This window comes from Cnephaeus nilssonii (genome assembly GCF_951640355.1).
Source record: "Cnephaeus nilssonii genome assembly, chromosome: 10".
Taxonomy (NCBI): domain Eukaryota; kingdom Metazoa; phylum Chordata; class Mammalia; order Chiroptera; family Vespertilionidae; genus Cnephaeus; species Cnephaeus nilssonii.
The window spans coordinates 89532460-89554555 of record NC_137081.1 but is presented as its reverse complement, the minus strand read 5'-3'; the positions used below and the strand labels follow the sequence as shown (position 1 = coordinate 89554555).

Here is a 22096-nt window from a genome sequence, read left to right as displayed (position 1 = left end):
CTAAAGGCCCGATGCATGAAAATTCATGTAAGAGTAGGCCTTCCTTCCCCCGGCTACCGGTACCGGCTTCCCTGTGGCCCCCGGTACCCAGGCTGGCTTCCCTCCGGCCCCAGCTTTGTCAGGAAGGACATCCGGAATGGCGTCTGGAAGGATGTCTAGTCTAATTAGCATATTACCCTTTTATTATAATAGATAATATTTATCTACCTGCAATCAGCTTAGGTCTTCTTACTAGTGACTTTCCTTGGATAAATTTGCATCAGTAGTAGCATACCAAAGAATGCCAGAAACAAAAGGGTACGAGTGGGATTCGGTCCTGCATGCTCCCTGGTTCCCTCCCTTCCAGTGAGGACAGTCTTTTTAGAAAAGAATTGAACACATAAGGCAGAGCCATCCATCATCAATTAAAGGGAATCAGCTGGTTATGGAGACCACCCAGGTCAGTTTATGGGCCACCCCTGCCTAGTTCCCTTTCCAAAACATGAGAAGCCAGACCCAGAGAGGCCTAGTGAAAAATTCAGAGGGTTGATCATTAAGGCATCATTAAAAATTAAGGGAGCTGAATGCATTTCACTTGACAATTTTAGGACTCAAATTTATGCACTCTCTAAACATCATTCCTTACTCAAAAATCTTTACAGAGGTCTGTTGGATAATTCCAACGTCGTAGTTACCATTCATTGAACACTTTCTGTGTGCCAAGCACCATTCTCTCTGCTGGTGGTTCATAATAATCTTCATTTGTCACTGTCCCCTGTAGAGAGCAGGCATCATCAACCCCATTTTCCAGGATGGACTGCAGCACAGAGAAGGAAATGGATTTGCCTAAATTTGCCAAGTCAGCCAGTAGAACAACTGAATGTCCAAGCAGAGTGGTGGCCCCACAGCTGCCACCATTTCACTCCACCTCACACTGTTACATACTCTTTGGTCTTACACGGCCAGGTTGCCTCCATGTTTCCAGGTTTATCCCCAACACCCTCAGAGCCTGGGTTTCGTTACCCGCAGAGTGAGGGGTGTTTGAGACTAGAACTAGTACTCTGGAGAGCAGAGGTGTCTGCCTCCTCAGGTCGTATATGTGTGACATTGACAACTGGGTTCTTTGTCCGCTCAGAATGTGCTTGCCATCACGACTGCCCTACCTGCCTGCGGTGCTTTTTCTAAGGATCAATAGAGAAGGTATTTGGAAAAAACACATTTATAACAACAGGGATTATCTCATCCAAATTGTCTTCAAGTGCTCACAGTCTTGATTCACTCCCTTCTGTGACTGGGCTGCCCAAGCAGTTCCCATTCAGAAAGCTGCCCAGGTCCTATCCAGATGTTTAACTCCAGTTTAAGATGGCCCTCCAGTTTTCTAAAGTTCTACTTACTAGTAGACAATTATTCAGCAACTGACCTGTGATGGTCTTTGTGAAAGGCCATGAAGATCAGAAGTCCGACGTGGTGCCAGCTCTCAGGGGTCTGAAGTGCGATAACGTCCCGGTGCTGGGCCCTCCTCGTGGAGCGGAGAATAAACAGGCAGGACCCCAAAGGCGGCCCTCGCTTCCTGGAGAGGAAGGCGGCTTCTGGAAGCACCTGCCTCCCCGCAGTGAATGGGACTTGTGGCGGCGGAGGGAGATGACGCAGGAGCACTGCCAGGGCAGTCAGATGTGGACGGGCACAGAGGGGGACGCAGCACATCCGGAAGGCTGCCCATAACTGGCACGTCTGAGCACAGAAGGCAAAATAAGGAGTCAGAAGGTAAAAATAATCAAAAGTCTAACCACGAAGAATAGATAGAAGCAAGGAACTAGAATTTTCTCCTGAAGGCCTGGGGAACTGCCCACCTCAGGTCCCTGGGACGGTTCTCTACTCCTAGACAGAGTACTTGCGCGGGTGCTGTATGCATTGCACCTCTCTTTGGACGATTAAGAATGTACCACTTTGCAACATTGCATAACTTGCCATCTCATATGTATCCATGTACAGTTTTACTCGCATGATAACACTCATTATATTTACCACAAAGGAGGATAAGGAGGTAACTGCAATTGTGTGATCACTTCCATGTGGGGAAGTCATCATCTCTGTTTTGCTTGACTTTAATTTTTCAATTTTAAAAAATAATCTGAAGCTTCTCAGGTCTCTAGTATAACATAATAGAGGTAATTCAAACCAGAAATTTGAAGATATCCTCCATTCTTCCCTCCCTTTCGATTCACCTGGCAGTGATGGTTCTTATACAATGTAACTAAATCTCCTTCCCTTCTCTCTGTTCCAATTGCCATTTTTAGTTCAGGGCTTTATTTTTTCCCTTTTTACTATTTCCGAAGGCCTTTCATTAACTTTTACCCTCACTACCCATCTTAATCCTTACTCAGAGACATTTACACACACATGCAGGCCCCTTTCTCCACACTGAAATTAGAGGAAGCTTTCTAAAATACAAATTTGTATAAATCTCTCCCCCAAGCAGGGTTTCTCAACTTTTTAAGGTTATAATCTAAAAACACAAACATGGCAGGCCCTATTTTAATATGTCAAAATTCCTTAAGTAAATTAAATGTAAGGACTAGACAGAAATCCAAACAGCCACATGCCTTGCAATGTTATATAAAAACTGTGGGTCCTATTTCCCTTAAAACTAACCAGTCTGTAGACCAGATCACATGATGCCTGGAACATTGTGCTTAAGAACTATTTATTGAATACAAGAAAAAATGAAATAGAACTTAGAAAGTGTAATGTGTTTGGTTTTGGAGCTTATGTAATGCATAAGCAGAATAGCTCTTTGTACAGAATTATCCTATGGACCCTGAAAAGCTGATAAAGAAACAGTTTCAAACCATTTGGATGGGCAAAGTCCAAAAGACTTAGTAGACAATATAAGAAATGTCACTTTTCAAAGGCAATAGCTGGAACTGCAGGTGATGAGAATCTATCATTCTTGAATCTAAGAAAGAATGATAGAAAATTAACATGTATCCAGTTATGTGCCTATCATTGGGTTAAATATTTTAAATGCATTGTCTTTTTATTCTCATAACAAGGCTATAACTAGTTATTATCCTTACTAGAGGGCCAGTGCATGAAATTTGTGCACTCCGGGGGTCGGGGGCTCAGCTTGGCCTGTGCTCTCTCACAGTCCAGGAGCCCTTGGGGGATGTCCAACTGCCAGCTTAGGCCCACTCCCTGCAGGGAGTGCACTGACCACCAGGGAAGCTCCTGCGTTGAGTGTCTGTACCCCGTTAGTCAGTGTGCTTCATAGCGACTGGTCTTTCTCCTGTTTAGTCAATTTGCCTATTAGCCTTTTATTATATAGGATTATACATAGAAAAGACTGAGATTAAGTAACTTTTAAAAGACATATAATTAGTTAGCTGCAGAGTCTCCATCTGAACTCACACTGGGCTTGAACCCAAGTGTGGACTTTTTCTACATACTACACGACAGTTTTTCTCTGGTCCAGACACACACAGATACACACACACACACACACACACACACACATGCACAAGCATAGTAGATTGGAATTTAAATATATATATAATTGATTTCAGAGAGGAAGGGAAGGGAGAGAGAGATAGAAACATCAATGATGAGAGAGAATCATTGATTGGCTACCTCCTGCATGACGCCAACTGGGGATCAAGCCCACCACCCAAGCATGTGCCTTTGACTGGAATCACACCTGGGACCCTTCAGTCCACAGGCCTATCCTCTATCCACTGAGCCAAACCAGCTAGGGTCAGATTAGAATTTTGAAGGGCTACTGCTTCTGTCTTCGGAATGGCATTATTTTTTCATCTACAAAGACTAATAAAGGTCAGCATGTGTTCTAACCATCTGTACATGTTTATCTCATCCTAATATATAAAAACTGAGGGTTCGTTATGACTGACTGAAGGCTTGACTAAACACTGGAAGTCAGTCCTGCAGTCCAGTGCTGGGTTGCCGTGGTGACCCAGCACTGACTGCCGAGGGGGCTGTGGATCAGGCCCAGAGAGAGAGGCAGGGTCTGATCCGTAGCCTCCATGGAAGCTATTGATCAGCCCTTGCCTCTCTCTTTCTGTCCAGGCCTCTGCAGGGGCTGCTGATCAGGCCTGCCTCTCTGATCAGGCCCGGAGATAGGCCCGGAGGTTCAGACTGGCATAGAAACCAGACCAATCAGAACCAAATCTGGGTGAACTGTGAGGAGCCAATGGCTGCCCAAGAGGCAGAGCTTTTGACATTGACTAGCATAGAAACTGACCAATCAGAACCAAATCTAGATGAACTGGGAGGAGCCAATGGCTGCCTAGGAGTTGGAGCTTTTGACGCTGACTGGCATAGAAACCAATCAATCAGAACCAAATTGGCTGGCAGGAGAGGGCAGTTGGGGGTGAGATTAGGCCTGCAGGGGAGGGCAGTTAGTGGTGATCAGGCAGGCAGAGGCAGTTGGGGGCAAGATCAGGCTGGCAGGGGAGAGAAGTTGGGGGCATGATCAGGCCGGCAGGGGAGGGCAGTTAGGTGCAATCAAGCAGGCAGGCAGAGGCAGTTAGGAGCAATTAGGCACTAGGTAGGTGCGCGGTTAGGAGCCAGCAGTCCCAGATTTTGAGAGGGATGTCTGACTGCCGGTTTAGGCCTGATACCTGTGGGATCAGGCCTAAACTGGAAGTAGGACATCTCCCAAGGGGTTCCAGATTGGAGAGGGTGCAGGCTGGGCTGAGGGAACCCTCCCTCTGTGCACAAATTTTGTTCACTGGGCCACTAGTCTACTCATAAAAGGTATTGCTATCGACCAGTCACAGATCACAGCCATCTTTTAATTAGTCCCTCCTCGCCCTAAACTCCAGTGAGCAGATTAATGACACAGAGAGATTTTAGTGTTTCCTTTAGGAACTCTATGTCTAGACCCATGAAAGAGGAACAGGGTTTTATGAATGTGTATGAATTGCTTTTAGAGCATGATTTTCTGAGTCACTGGGGTTTTCTGTGTAATTTAGTACCACTCAATGCAGGGCCATGATTAACTACTATGAGTTTAGCTCCATTGTATTAAAAGAATGAATAGATACCACTGAGGAAGACACAAGAAGTTCTCAACCGGATGAGCACTGAGATGAGAAAGCACCTCTTCACAATTCTTCATTTGTCTTCTTTCCTTCATCTTAATATTCCTTTCTTAATTATGTAAACAATGTGCTGTTTAAAGTATAAAAAATCATCTCTACTTTTAACTTTCAAAACCTTTTTACCTTATTTCCTATTTTCCAAATCTTAACATTCTATGCATCCCATTCTTTCATTTACTTAGTTTTGCTTAAAAACCAAATAAATTCTGAAACTGTTTAGCACTGTGTTTTTTAATGGTACTGATGAATGAGGATGGAAAGAAGGGGGCACAAGGGTGTATAAAAGAAATTTTAAATTTAGGACAATTTTAAAATAGGTAAAATTTTATTTTTCAAACATTTGCTTTTTTTTCTTACCAGTTTCGTCTAAAACACTCTGAAGTAACTTAGTCACCGCTCTCAGCTTCTCATATTCCAGAAATTTCAAATTATTTTAATGTATTGAATTTTGTCTTTTCTACCATGAAAAAGGTCTTGTCTCCTAGCTAATCCAGTTAAGCTATGAAGGACCATTCATAATCCTAAAAGTTTGATAACTTTAGCATATTTGTGTTCAGACTCTGTCTGAGTGGTGCTTCTGAGGGGCGTGCTCCTAGCTCTGATTGCAGTTGATCCTGACAACAGGCCCCTTACTTCTGACCTGTGCTCGGTGGACCTCCTTCTGACTGGCAGCCTGCTATCCTACCAATGGCCTTGTGCTCAGCTTGCATGTGGTACATGCGAGGAAGCCCCTCTTTGTTCCTTTGTCTTCATGATGCCACATCTGGAAGCCTAATTTAAAGCTGGTAACCCTAGTAAGTCTTGGTGAACGAAACATTGAAATCAGGGTTTTAAAAAGGATGATTTAATGAGAGTAGAACTCAGTGGTAAACTGAAGACAGAATATGGCATTTGGAAAGCCTGAATTAAGATAAAGTAGTGAAGGTGAAAAAAAAAAGCAACTTTGAATCTGAGAGATGGTTCTAAACAACACAATGATAGGACTTGTGTCTTTTATCCTTTAACTCAAAACAAAGATTTATTGAACATACACATAGTCTTAGGTACTAGCAACAATGGCAAAAATATCCTTAATCAACGTGATGATTTATATTCCCCAAATAATTAATACCTCACATATGAGATGTTTAAGAAACATTCATTAAATTAGATTGTCATTGATAAATTAGATTTCAGTAGAAAAATAAATAAATAAAACAAATCAGTTAATTTGAATGCAATATTCCTAGCCTGAGAATTGTATATATATCACCAGAGGCAGGATGGGGGTGGGGAGGAATAATTTGAGAGAAAAGCAATTTAGGAAAGCGTATTTGAGAACCGTTGAGTTTGGGCTAATCCCTGTACAGTTGTTCTTGAAAAGCCAAGAAAAGAAGAACTAAACTCACAATGATAGTTCAATGGGAGACTGGCCCAGGTCTGTCTCTGATGTATCACTGCCATAATTTTAGGGACTTGAAGCAGATTTTCTGACAGACAATGTACACATAGCTACAGGGACTTTGTTCAAAGCCCAGTCTAGATTTGGAATGGAAACAGGAACTTGTGGGTTCCTCCTCCATACAATACCCATGATGGTCTCTCCCGTGGCAGTGATGGCTGGGGAACGAGAGGGGGCGCTGTGCCACTGCTGGCACTACACTTACTCGGTGCAATTATAATGTTGTCCTGGCAAGCCACTTAGAACCCCAGGTCCGGTCTGCCACCAAACCCTTCCTAAAACCTCACATAGGATTGGTTTAAAAGCCTGGAAAAAATCTCAGAGCCTGTTGTTAATCCCCAGGGAGGACCCTCTTGTCACAGGCGCTGGGCTCTGAGGGATGGTGTGTCCATTTCTATCAGGTTTAAAGAATTAGCCAGAATTGCTTTCATTATTTTAAAGCCTGACAGAGATCCTGGCACCCAGAAAGTGCTCAGTTAAAGTTTGTTGGTTGAACACATGAGCAATAACCCCTGCCATGATGAATCTGAAATACAGATGAAGAGAGAAGGATCCCAAGCCACAGGTTTTTTACACACAATTGTTCATAAACATAAGGTGTTTCTTAAAGACATATGAGTTATCTTCAACCCAAAGTAAATGCTAGGCTTCTTGAACTCGGTGTCTGCATCTTTGAGTTTAATTCCATCTTCCCACCACAAAGAGCACAACCATGTGATCAAAAGCCTGGTACTGCCTTAAGTTGGAGATGATTTCGGGATAGAGATTTAACCTCCTTTTCATGACTCATTGAGAGAGCCATATTTCTTAGTCTGCTCATTAGAATATAATTTATCTTGTAGGATTTCATGGTGCAAAATACAGAGAGGGTCAGATTCAAGAGTCACATTAAAGAGTTTGTTTTTGTAGTTTGCTAAGTGAAATTATAAGTAACAAGAGAATAAATAAATAAATGAAAATAAATGCATGAGCAGTCACTTCTAAGCACCATTGTAGGCACTACAAAAAAATACATGCTTTATGTCTTTCTTAAAAAGTAGGCCATTACGTGCAAATGCTAAGAGTAATTTTATCTCTCCTATAAATACAAGTTAGTATTTTAGGCTCCAAATCCCCATATACATATAATCTACTGTGGTAATGAAGACAATGCTTGCGACTTAACTTCAGGACCAAATGTAGCTTTATTAGTATTTTAATAATAATGAATAAAAGTATATGTTAGCAATAAACATGTTACTTAAAGTGTAATCACCTTAAAGAGCCAATGATAAATTTTAAGAAGTTGTGTAAATATCACATTTACTCAGAATTCTTTTTTTGTGCGTTTAATTGTTTAATTAATGTGAAAGAAGACATTTAGTATTTAACTGTACAGATATAGTAGAACAAGTTATTCCCACTTATTCAGATTGAAAATATCAAATGCATGCTTGATTTTATTATCCAAATAAATATTAATAAGAAAACAATGTTACTTTTCTTTTTCTGTTCTTACTTTTCTTTCTTCCTTCCTTTATTTTAGTTTTTATTTGTTCAGTCAGTTGGGTTTTTGGTGGGTCAGAGAGAGTTAAAAGAGGAGATAAAGAAAGCAAAATAAATAAATAAATAAATAAATAAAGAAGGATTTCAAATACTTTTGAAAACTATAGATCGTTCTTCTGTTATGCCCAAAATAAAACTGTATCTTTCCTTTTGCAGAAAAATGTAGTCAAACCATTAAAACAAATCTTGTGAAGAACAGCATGACTAATGGTTACCAGGCTTATGCACAGTTGGTGGGTAACCCTGACCTCCTGGTCACCACCTGCAGTGAGGAAACCTGGATTTTGGTACAGTCTAGTCCACTAATCAACTGAATAATCCTGGGCAGGCCTGCCATCTCCCTAAAACTTGGGATTCTCATTTGTAAAGTGAAGGGCTTAAATTCCACAATTTCAAAGGTTCCTTCTGGTATTTTAAAAATTATTATCCATTAATGAATAGCTGGTGTACAATATTATATTAGTTTCAGGTATAGGACACTGTAATTTCACATTTGGATACACTACCCTGTGAGCACCATGCTAAGCCTAGCATGACTTATTGATATTCTCCTTAGTCTATGATCATAAGGCTAAGTCCTTTCCAAATAGGACTGGGCTTGTCCAACAGCAGCTGAATGGAAACAGATGAGGTGCTTCCATCAGACCCAAAGGCATGGATCTTTATCTGCCTGGGGGTGGGGTGGGGCAGGAGGTGGCCTTTGTTATCAAGGACAAAAGTAAAGATGGGAGTAAAGTTATTTGTTGAAAAACTGGAGAATAATATATTACATATGAATTGGGTTAGCATTCTTTAAATAGCTTTGTAATGTCATCTGATTTTTGCAATAAATCTTTTGGGAAAAAAGGTCCATGAATGGACTTTTTAAGAGCATATTTGGAAACATTCTTCTATGCCACTGCATTCTGTATTCATGAAGTATGAAACATTTTTTGAAAAAATGGTCTTTGGGAAAATAATTATGGTCTGTCCCAAGTTATGTATTCAATTGGAACCCTGAGTTTTAGTCCCTCAGTATTTTTCTCCTAAACTTCAACCATCTCTTTCCCTAACCAAATTTCTTCACCCTTTCCTCTTCCCTCATATAAATACAGATGCACATCCACACATACTTTTAGAGGAACTGACTGATGAATTTAGCATTGTGCAAATTCACTGTCAGAGGCTGAGATGTGAGTTTAGCCTAACATTTAATGACAACATGGAACTATTTAAAGCCTGCAGGTGGAGCAGATGGGGCTTTGATTCTCTCCTTCCCAGCCATGTGTTTGGAGTGATGTTGGCCCAGGCTCCTCAAGATTGCCAATCACAGAGTGGGAGGAGGGACCCATGCTAGGCTGCCAATCACAGAGCGGGGAGGAGGGCCCCATGCTAGGCTGCCAATCACAGAGCAGGGAGGAGTGCCCTAGGCAATGTTGTCCTCACTCCCTGCGTGTGTCTTCACCCCTTTGTTTCCCCCATTTCATGTTCTCCTTCTCATCTGGTGGATTGTAAACATTCAGTGCCAAAGGGCTATTGGTTACACCAATTCTTGGGCAGGACTTGTGACATAGAAACAATACCCCAGAAATAAATTTGTTGAAATGGTTGCTTTCAATTGGAGCAGATATTATAGGTGATTCATATACCACTTCCATTCCATTCTGTACTTTTTTCTTAAAGGGGTTTCCCCATCTATTTTCACTCCATTTTAAAATGATTCTGTGGCTGCATACAGAGAGATGACCCCCTGCGAGACAACAATGGCAATAACACAATGGCGATAACACGTAGGGCATTGAGTGCATTACCTGGAGCCATGGAGGCAACAGGAGAGCCCAACCTAGAAAGGTAATCTCCTAGGCACGGCCCTCCTGAGACTTCTCACTACCCCACACTGTCCCAAATCATGAGTTAAAAATAGCAAAACAAACAAAAAGCTAATTGTTGTTCTCATTTATGTTAGATCATTTTTCTTCTGCTTTAAGAATAAAACAGGTGTCTAAAAATAATGTACACATTTGGATTTAGAATGGTTATATGGATATTTTATTCACTCCCAGTGACTGGATAATTTAATTTAATTTAATTTAATTTAATTTAATTTAATTTAATTTAAGGACTGGTCTATTCACAATTATGTGATGTCAAGTTTGCTTATGTGACATGGAGATGACAGAGGAGACTACCTATTGGCTGGGAACAGGAAGGTCTTTCTCTCTTCCGATTTGAAATTTTTCCACTCTTGTTGTCTAGAAATAGGAGAGCAAAATATTGGCCATGGTCTCTAACAGCCGTTACTCCAATGCACAGGGTCCAGAAGACAGGAGTACTGAGAGCAGATTGTTTCCAGGGCTTTACTAACTTCCAAAGTAGAAATAGTGGTACCACACACTTAGATGCAGGAAAGCACATCCAGAATAAGGACGGGCGGTGGGCAATGACAGCTGGTGTCGCAGGGCCAGCAGCTTCGGGAGCTTCTCTGCCCGTGGCAGTGCCCTGTGCAGGAGGGACCACGCAGGGCTGGAGGAGAGAATGGATCTGGGCGTCTGGATGGGGTGTGCCCATTTCACTGGCCGGGATGTGATTTTGGTGAAACTCTCCTAAACTTCTCCATCAGTTTATTTACTTCTTTACATCGTTATATTTCTTTTTTAAAATATATTTTATTGATTTTTTACAGAAAGGAAGGGAGAAGGATAGACAGAAACATCTATGAGAGAGAAACATTGATCAGCTGCCTCCTGCACACCCCCTACTGGGGATGTGCCCGCAACCAAGGTACATGCCCTTGACCGGAATTGAACCTGGGACCCTTGAGTCCGCAGGCCCATGCTCTATCCACTGAGCCAAACTGGTTAGAGCCGTTATATTTCTTAATAGTCTCTGAACTTCTTGAGCTATGACATTCACTTGTACTCAAATCTATTCCCAATTCCTAACCAAGTTCAAGCATGAAGTAAGATCGTGTACATACTTGTTGGACTGAATTACATTGAAATGATTAGGTCACTTGTAGTTCTACTTAGGGGAAAGCAGGGTAAGGGACATTATACTGAAATGCCATCAGTGACACATAGAAAGACCACACGAACCTAATGAAAATGGTACACAAAAGATATGGTTAAGAAACACAGAAATGCTATAATAAATACTGTCTTTTACCTGCAAAAGATCTTCAGTTTGCTTGTGAGAGTGTTGTGCAGGGCCATGAATTATTGGGAGGTGTGGGAGCAGTGTTATTTGAAAGCGGAAGATGACTGTGACTGCATGTGGACAGGTGAGGCTCAGTGCCCGCTGTGCGCTAACTGGGATCCTCCGTGGTGTCTGCTGCATGTGCCCGTGCACGTGTGCATAGAACTGTGCTGTGGGCTCCGTCCAATCTGTGTCCATTTCCTGCATTCACCTGCTGTTCTCTGAAGATAAAGCCGGCGTACACAAGTACAAGGCTTGCAGTATGTTAAAATTGTTTCCCAATGTATGGTGTGAACGATTGGCATTTCCAAACAAGTGTCTTGGAGGTGTGTCTGCACCTCCCCTCACCTGCATCTTTGCCAAGAGAGAAGTGGCTGGAGCTCAGCTTTCTCTTCCTGATGACTCTGTCTGTTGAGGGCCCTGGCTGTGGTTTTTGTTCCTCCTCTTTGGTGAGGATATGGCTCTTGTCTGGTTTGGTCAAATAACTCAAAATATTTCTCAAACATTTGTGTTGGGGAAAAATCAAAATATGCTTTGCCAGTTGATTTTTAAACACATTTCACAAACAGAAAAATTAATCCTTGTGTTTTTCATTAATGTTCCTGCAATTTGATGAAATGCTGCTCCCTCTGAATTTTCTGGATAAATAATCAGCCGCATAATCCTATATATATTTTCTATAAAAAAGGTCAAATTGACTTTTGATGAAAGCCATTAATGCCATGAAATTTACCTTTAAACTGAATAACACACTTCTAATTTGTTTTGACTAAAGTATGTCTAGATTTCATGAAGTCATTTTGCAATGTCCTACAAGAGCAATTGTAAACAAAATGGAAAAAAAAAAGGAAAAGAGTGTTTGTAATGATATGCCTTCTTTCCTTCCTTTCTTCCTGCCCTCACCATTCCATTCCTTACATAAGACGTTATGAAAAGTGTACAATGTTCCTGATACTTTGTTAAGGTTCGCAAATAGCATGCCACCTGTTGGAGGATACACACAGATGAATAAGATACTACACACCTTTTAGATGACCAACATGCTATGTGAAGAGCAGCATACTCTACAGGAGACTGGGTAGTCAGGGCATGAGAGACAATCTGGGCGAATGTATCTATGTTGTCATTGTTGAGAATACACCTCTGCCCCACTGTGTTCCACATTGTGGCTGCATCAAAGACACTTTAGAAAGCATACTTACCATATTTAGGGAAGGCTGGACAGGTGACTACTGAAGTGAATATCACATTAAAGATTGTGCAAGATCAGGACTGTTCTCTATTACTTTGTGCAATTAAAACTAGGAACTCATTTTCCAAAGACTTTCACACAATGGGGAGTGAGAAATCTCAATTATTCTGTCCCTCTAGATGCCACCATTACAAAGGTCTCTGTGACCTGAATATGAGAGTGTAGTTCAACAATGCTTTTCCCTTTAAAACTCTTCCTTCTTACAGAATAAGCTCAATAGCTGTAACTTGAGGCTTTGCTGAAACAGTTGACTCAGGAATGGATAGATAATTGGGTTTTACAATTAGACAAGTATGGGTGAGAATTCTGGCCACGCTATTTTCTAGTGTTGTGACCTTGGACAAAATATCTTTAACATCTCTGAACTTTAGTTTCTCCAACTGTGGAGTAACACATAAATGTTTTTCGAGGTTGTTGTGAAGAGGAGATGAAATAGCACATGGAAATAAGCAGTGCTGGCCTTGTTCAGAGCAGGTGTTAAGCCATCAGGGTGGGAAATGCCATGCTTCCTCTCATTATGGGCTATCTCTTCCTCATAGAATGTGCCCTCTTTCTCTCCTGTCATTTCAGACAACTGTGATGACCCACTAGCGTCCCTGCTTTCTCCAATGGCCTTTTCCAGTTCCTCAGACCTCACTGGGACTCACAGCCCGGCTCAGCTCAACCGAAGAGTTGGTGAGTAGGGTGACTGATTCTACAACACAGCCATGGGTAATGGAAGAAAGTGCACCTCCATGCACAGAGAGCATGTATGAGAGCAGTGCTCAGAGGGAGGATGAAAAGAGGGGTTTCAGTGGGATGAAATATGTCTCCAGGCACAAAATGGATATTCAAATTATGCTGATTCTTGTTCCCCCAACCCACATTATTCCTCATTAACTGTCATGAAAGACTTTTGGGAAAATATTTTAAAAAAACACCACCAAAAAAACAAAAACAAAAAAATTGCTTTATTTTTAGTGTTTCATATATGTCACACAAACAGCTACAAAAATATATTATTATTATTATCATTATTATCATTATTATTATTATTATTATTACTAGAGGCCCGGTGCACGAAATTCGTGCACGGGGGAGGGTGTGTCCCTCAGCCCAGCCTGCACCCTCTCCAATCTGGGATCCCTCTCACAATCCAGGACTGCTGGCTCCCAACTGCTCACCTGCCTGCCTTCCTGATTTCCCCTAACCACTACCCTGCCAGCCTGATTAATGCCTAACTGCTCCCCTGCCAGCCTGTTTGCCCCTAACTGCCCTTCCCTGCAGGCCTGGTCACCCCTAACTGCCCTCCCCTGCAGGCCTGGTCCCCAACTGCTCTCCCCTGCAGGCCTGGGTCCCTCCCAACTGCCCTTCCCTTCGGGCCCCATCGCTCCCAACTTCACTCCTCTGCTGGCTTGGTCACCTCTAACTGCCTTCCCCTGCAGGCTTGATCGCCCACAACTGCCCTCCCTTGCAAGCCTGGTCCCTCTCAACTGCCCTCCCTTGCAGGCCGGGTGCTTCCCAACTGCCCTCTCCTGCTGGCCATCTTGTGGTGGCCATCTTGTGTCCACATGGGGGCAGGATCTTTGACCACATGGGGGCAGCCATCTTGTGTGTTGGAGTGATGGTCAATCTGCATATTACTCTTTTATTAGATAGGATAGAGGCCTGGTGCATGGATGGGGGCCGGCTGGTTTGCCCTGAAGGATGTCCCAGATCAGAGTGGGGGTTCCCTTGGGGCGTAGGGCAGCCTGGGTGAGAGGCCTGTGGCGGTTTGCAGGCCGGCCATGCCCCCCGGCGACTCAAGCGGAGGCCCTGGTATCTGGGGTTTATTTATCTTCTACAAATTGAAACTTTGTAGCCTGGAGTGGAGCCAAGCCTCCTGCTTGCTCCGTGGTGGCAGCCATTTCTGTTGGGATTTATTTATCTTCTATAATTGAAACTTTGTAGCCTTAAGCAGAGGCCTGGGTCCGCCAGGGTGTGCGGAAAGCTTGGCTTCCTCCATTGCCGGGGGCAACCCTAGCCTCCTGCTCTTTCCAGTCCTTGGCTGCCACCATTTCTGTTTGGGTTTACATATCTTCTATCATTGAAACTTTGTAGCCTAGAGTGGAGGCCTAGGCTGGCAAGGGCAGGCGGAAAGCTTGGCTTCCTCCATTGCTGGGGAAACCCAAGCCTCCCTCCTGCTCTCTGTGGCCGTAGCCATCTTGGTTGGGTTTATTTGCATATTTGCTCCTGATTGGCTGATGGGCGTGGCTTGTGGACATAGCGGAGTGATGGTTAATTTGCATATTACTCTTTTATTAGATAGGATTATAGCATTTTTATAATAAGTATGAATGAAACCTACTAAAATTTTCCTATGATAAGTTTAACCCTTTGCACTTGGATGTCGAGTGTGACTTGACATGGTTAGCAGTAGAATAAAGGAATCGAAAAAAGCAAGCGAGTGCAAAGGGTTAATTTTTACAATTAAATAAGTGTTGTTAATGTTTCAAAATATTAAATGCTATTGAATGGAAGTAAGAAAATACAAAAGAAAATATATAACCCTACCAGCTAGAGATACACACAATAAAATGTTGGGTGAGTATCATTACAATGTGTGATAAAAATAAGAACAGACACCCCCTAACAAGCCTTTTATGTTAAATTTGTTTTAAAAATAGGATATTATATATCTAAATATGCATATTTTAAATCAGATCTTGATGTTGGCTTTTATTTTTACATAAACATATAGTTTTATAGTTGATTTTAAAATTTTTAAATACTTAATATCTGATATTTGTATATCTAAGAAATGTTATAAACTTTTTCAAATTGAGAAACATAATTTTGTATGTAATTTCAATAGGTGCATGGATTAGAGTTCATACTAATAATTCTTAGCTATATTTTCCCATTGATACGTGAGACCAATCACATTAGTAATTTTTCCAATGTTGAGCTTTGCAATCTGGAATCAATTCTAATTGGTTATTGCATTACTGATGTTGCTTTTGTAAAGTGTAGAATGATTTAGCTTGTTAACATTTTAACTTACAATTTTTAATCTTATTAATTTGCTTTTTTTGTTTTTATATTTGTTGTTTGTTTTGCACCACGTTTCTTAGGTTCTATATTTAATGGGATCAATAATTCAGAAGTTAGCAAGTTCTGTGTCTTTGTTAAAAAAGTTTAAGAATATTATTTAAAGAAAAAATAAAGAATGGCCAATTATGTATATAGTGGGAAAGTATTAATAATAATTTTTACTAACACTCTCTTTGCTGAATACTGTGTGCTAAAACCTTTAGAAAGCATTCACCTTTATTAAGGTATGTAGTTTTCACAAAGATAAAATAAGGTAAGCTTACCTTTTACCTTCAAGTAGGGTTCTTGAGGCTTAGAGAATTTTCATAAACTTGCCTAAAATCAGAGATAAGAAAGGGAAATGCTTGGATTCAAATCTTAGTCATCTAATTAAAAGGTGTTGCCCCTTCCAACCACATAGGTTAAAAAAAGTAAAGGGTCCTTGAAACTACCAGGCAGAGGTCAAATGCTGGCTATGGCATTTACTTCCAAGTTCTGTATTGCCTGCCTTGCATTATGTATAGAATGAGACCAGACTTGCATGTGTAAGAAGACCTTTCTCATTGCAGGGTAGAGTTGCTCTGGAGTCAGAGTTTTCCACTTGTCATTTCGGGAGAAACTTCCAATCAGCAGAGTTTAAAAAAAATGTTTTATTGACTGGTTGACTTGAAAGAGAGAGAGAGAGAGAGAGAGAGAGAGAGAGAGAGAGAGAGAGAGACTGGAGACATCAATTTTTGTTCAACTTATTTATGCATTCATTGGTTGATTCTTTTTATTCTTGTCTGTACCCTGCCTGGACTGGGGATCAAACCCACAACTTTGGCATACTGGATGACACTCTAACCAATTCAGCTACCCGGCTAGGGCCCAGGTGGCAGATTTTAATGTGGTCTCTAACAGGGCATCCAGAGCCAGACTTTGTCTGGCAAATGTGAAGGGTTAGGAAGTTATTACCACCATGTAGTTCCTCTGCAGGTTCTGGGGAAGCTGTGAGTCTGGCCATAGGCCACTCCTTTCATAATAAAGAGATATTGACAGCACAAATGTCTCTGATCCAACTTATTACAATGGTCCTAATCACAGGAGAATTGGGGTGCCTGAGCCTAGGTCAGCACAGTGATGCAGAGACCACTCTTCCTTCTCCCAACTAGACTTTAAATTGGGAAGACCATGCAAGAGACATAGTCATGGAGCTGGAATGAATTGGCCTAAAACTCACATCTAGCATACCCCTCAGGGTGACAGCCTTCCTTCCATTCAGCATGCCCACACATGACCCTCAGCAGGAATTAAGCATAGACTCAAGGAGATATTAGATAACTAGTTCTCATCCAAGCATCGTGCATTTGAGTCACTTGGAAAGCTTTACTAGTAGCAATGCCTGATTCCATCTTCCAGCTATCTATAATAATCTACACTAATAAAAGAGAAATATGCAAATTTACCATACCTCCATGACACCCACCAGCCAATCAGGAGTGAGTATGCAAATTAACCCAACAAAGATGGTGGGTTAATTTGGATATGCAGGTGCTGAGTGAAGACTGAAGGCTCTGGCCTGAGTGAAGACCGAAGACTGAAGACTGAAGAGGCTTGGCTTCTCCACTGCAGCGGGAGCGGAGAAGCCAAGCCTCAAGGGTTGGCTTCTCCTCTGTGTCTGGAGTGAAGGCCTGGGTCCCGGGTGCTGGAGGAAAACCGGTGCCAGCAGCCAAGGGAAGAAGGCCTATTGCACGAATCTTCATGCAACAGGCCTCTAGTAAAAGCATAATATGCTAATTATACTGGACGTCCTTCCCGACAATCTTCCGGATGAAGCAAAGGCTGCGAGGGAAGCCCTTGTCCTGGGTGCCAGCAGCCGGGGGAAGGAAGGCCTACTCTTGTACGAATTTCGTGCATCAGGCCTCTAGTTCTGCAATAATTGTCTGGAATGGAACCCAAACACAGATATAGATAAAGTAAATGAGTATAAGCTTTTCAGGTAATTTCAAAATACAAGGGTTGCAAACCACTAGATCAAATGAATTTGTGAATAACAGATACTTCTATTAATATTTATGGAGCACTTGCTATGTGTCAGACACTGTGCTAGAACCCTGACCCATAGTTAGTAAAAATAGGCACAAACCCTGTTCATAAAGTACCAATGGCTTTTATACAGAACTAGAACAAGCAATTCAAACCTTTATGTGGAACCACAAAAGACCCAGAAGAGCCACAGCACTCTTGAGAAAAAAGAACAAAGGTGGAGGTATCCTGCTACCTAATAACAAACTATATTATAAGGCCATAGTAATCAAAACAGCAGGGTACTGGCATAAAAACAGACACAGAAATCAGTGGAACAGAATAGAGAGCCCAGAAATAAACACATGCCTATATGGTCAATTAATACAGGGTTGGGCAAAAGTAGATTTATAGTTGTGACTGCACAAAACACAGTTTATTCTTGTATTATTATTTATCAATCATTGTATTATTTATTTGTATTACAACTGTAAATCTACCTTTGCCCAACCCTGTATATGACAAAGGAAGCAAGAACATACAATGGGGTAAAGATAATATCTTATCTAATAATAGACAAATATGCAAATTGACCTTACCTTCGCTATGCCCAAGCCACGCCCACCGGCCAATCAGGATGAATATGCAAATTACCCCAACAAAGATGGTGTCTAATTTGCATATCAAGACAGCGTAGAAAGAAGCCAAGAGCTGCAGAAGGGAGCAAAGCTGCGGAGAAGCAAGCAAGCCGGGGTGGCGGGGGGAGGAGAAGGGAGGAGCGGAGGCTGGGCCGGGGGAGAAGGAAGTTGAGCAGGCGGGGCCAGGGGAGAAGGGAGGAGCAGAGGCGGGGCCTGGGGAGAAGAGAAAAGCAGGCAGGCTGGTGGAGAAGGTGGGCCAGGGGAGAAGGGAGGAGTGGAGGCGGGGCCAGGGGAGAAGGAAGGAGAGCGGGCTGGCGGAGAAGGGAGAAAAGCAGGGGGGCTAGTGGAGAACGCGGGGTGGGGGACAAGGGAGGAGAGCAGGCAGGGCAGGGTAGAGTGCAGCAGGAAACCCTATTGCAGGATTTTTCCTGCAATGGGAACGCTAGTCTTTAATAAATGGTGTGGAGGAAATTGGACAGATACATGCAAAAAATAAAACTAGGCCACCTTCTTACAACAAGAATATAATAATAAACTCAAAATGGATTATAGATTTAAATTTAAGACTCAAAAATCATAAAAACTCTTAAAAGAAAACATAGGCAGTAAAATCTCTCACATTTCTCTCTAAGTAATATTTTTTCTAATATATTTCCTCTGACAAGGGAAACAAATAAAAAAAAAAATAGGATAAATATCAACCTAAAAAGTTTTTGCACAACTAAGGAAACCATCAACAAAACTAGAAGACAACCTACTGAATGGAAGAAAATATCCACCAATAATACATTCAATAAGGAGTTGATACCCAAAATTTATAAAGAGCTCATGCAACTCAAAACACACACACACACACACACACACACACATCCAATTAAAACATGGGCAGAGGACAGTGGAACTGAAAGGAACTCATCCAAAGAGTACATGCAGCTGGCCAATAAATGTATGAAAAGCTGCTAAACATCACTAATCATCTGAGAAATGCAAATTAAAACCACAATGAGATCTTATGGAATGTCCTCAAAAAATAAAAAATGAAACTGACTGTGACCCAGTGATTTCACTTCTAGGTATATATATGAAGAGACCCAAAACACTAATTTGAAAGGACATATGCACCTTATGTTTATTGCAGTGTTATTTACAATAGTTAAAATCTAGAAGAAATCCAAGTGCAATCAATAGACAAATGGTTAAAAAAAGTGGTGGTACATGTATACAGGGACGTATTACTTAGCCATAAATAGGAATGAAATTTTACCATTTGCAACAGGGTTGATGGAGGGTATTATGCTAAGTGAAATAAGTCAGGAAAAAATGACAAATACCGTATGATTTCACTTATATGTGGAATCTAAAGACAAACAAGCAAACATAATAGAGGCAGTCTCATAGATGCTAAAAACAGACTGATGTTGGCCAGAGGGGAGGGAGGCTGGGTGCTAGGTGAAGGGATTAGGAAGTAGAAATTAGTGGTTACAAAATGGTCACAGGGGTCTAAGGTAAAACATAAGGAATATAGTCAATGAAATCATAATAACAATGCCTGGTGCCAGGTGGGTACCTGAAATATTAGGGGGAACACTCTAAAGTATATGATTGTCTAACCACTATGCTGTACACCTGAAATTTATACAGAATAACATTGATGTAAACTGTATTTGAAAAAATAAAATTTTAAAAATCATTTACATGTATAATGCAAATTACTATACAATTAATTAATAGCTAACTTAGTAATAATAGTAATATTAGTATTTTGTTATATATATACAATATAAATTATGTGCATGTGTATATAAACATATACATATGGTAGGTTATATAGAGTAAGGTGAATACATTTACATGTGGTTAGATATGTATAGAGTCAGAATTATATATAGAAAGAGGTGCATATATACAGGGCTGAAAATTCATATACATCCATATATAATAGAATATGTACACACATAAATATACAAAAATATGCATATATAAATGTATATAGTAATATATGTGTACATATACACACATAATACGTATATAGAATATGTACAGATGTAATTTATAATATAATAAAATAATTATGTAAATGTTATTAAGAACAGATTTGGTCTATGGGTTTTCTAAATATAAAATCCAGAAATTTAAGAAAAAATATAACTTTTTATTCTTATTGAAGATATCAATGTAGAGCAATGATTCATTTTTTCCCCTAAAAATAGACATGTTCTGTCTCCACTAGAATGGCTGAGAAGTAATTATAGTCCTGTCAAATGAATACTCCTTTCCTACATTTCTTACTTTAAAACTTCCTTTTTTGTTTTAAACATGAAAGACATAAAACATATCTCAAAGAGCAAACTATTACACAAGGTTTGAAATCTAGGATACTCTCATGCCGTGGCCAGTATTGCTCAGTGGTTAGAGTGCAAGCACACACCACCTAGGGTCATGGGTTTGCTTTCTGGTCAAGGGCACATATCTAGGTTGTGGGTTCTTGTGCCCCCAGTCAGGGCTCCTTAGCAGATATACAGGGATATTTAAAGGAGCATCTTGTTTTTAATTTGAATTCTCCATCTAGTGTTTTAAACTGCAAGTTCACAGCCAGATGCTAAAGGAATCCTGCTCTGCACAGTCATTATCAGGTGTAGCTTCTCCCTGAACTGGTTGGATTGTGTGCCTAGTGGTTTATAATTTTTTTTCTGTTATCAGTGTATGTCCATCAGCATACAACTAAATATCAGAACAATAATACACTGTTGACCCAGAGAAAAAATATATCTACCAAGAAGGGCTCCTTATGTCCAACTGGGCTCCAATTTACAAACAGCCATTGCCAAACAGCGGCCTCTCACCAAGCAGCACTTCAGTGAGAAGCCAGCACTGCACTGCCTGCCTGAGGGTCCCTGCTGTCTGAGCTAGCCCTTACAAAAGAGTTCCTGGAATCCTGTTTCAACCAATAGAAGTGAGACTTTCCCCACCAATTGAAGTTTTACTGCTACACTGCCATTTAGCAAGTTGAGTGAACTTGTTAAAAATTGTCCCAGGATGATATCTTCATTGACCAATCAGAGTGGCCCCACTCTGACCAATCAGGGAGGGCAGTGCTTTTGGGACCAATCAAAGTGGGAGATTTGGAGTCCTTATTTGCATGAGGTCAGACCAATCAGGGATTGGGGTGGGGACTTCTCTCTAAATAGGTCAAATCCCTGTAGCTCCAGAAGTGCACTTTCCCATTACAATGAGGGCTGTGTTTTCCCAGCTGAGTTGAAACATCAAAGCTGTATTGATGGAGTGAAGAGGAGCAGAGCTGTCTAACGGGACCGGAGCCTCACTGAAGAGCCTCCTGCCTGAGGCCTGTCACAGTGTGCTGTTCCATAGCCATGCTGTGTTGTGTTATATGTGAGCTATAACACCCTTGAGCTGCCTCACAACCATGCTGTTCTGCTGCCATGCTTATCGCAGTTGAGTTGTGTGCACTGAGTGAAGTTTTCTTCCTCACCGTACCCCATGCTGAAGAGTCCTGTTACTATTGCATGGTGCCAATGACCATTGACTGATAGTACTTAGCACTATGACAAGCCCTCACTGTTCTAAAACCTCAAGGTATATCAACTCTGCCTCGCAACTACCCCATGCAGATGTCATTGTCATCTCTATGTCATAGGGAAAAAGTGCCGTTGCACAGAGAGAACAACAATGGATATTAGAATAACTCTAGGTAGATCCAAAGCTAGTTAATGTCTTACAAGGTAATAAAATCTGGGGATTATGTCTTTTCTAGTGAACAAACCTAAGTTAACATGTAACTTCACAATTTCTAATGTATAATCAAGCAGTGAGAAGCATAACCAAATGACAAATACATTCTCATGGAGACTTAACTAATCATTGAGTGAACTTGTTA

At 41.2% G+C, this 22096-nt stretch overlaps 1 protein-coding gene across 2 annotated transcripts in view; it reads left to right on the top strand.

Annotated features, from left to right (window-relative positions):
• Nucleotides 1-22096, top strand: part of CNTNAP5 (contactin associated protein family member 5) — a gene marked incomplete at both ends in the record, with an annotated part of 850484 nt that overhangs the window by 166689 nt on the left and 661699 nt on the right. For both annotated transcript variants that reach the window (XM_079783016.1, XM_079783015.1), the window contains one exon: nucleotides 13079-13183. In XM_079783016.1, the coding sequence (XP_079639142.1) occupies nucleotides 13079-13183 (105 nt within the window). The remainder of the gene's footprint in view (nucleotides 1-13078; nucleotides 13184-22096) is intronic.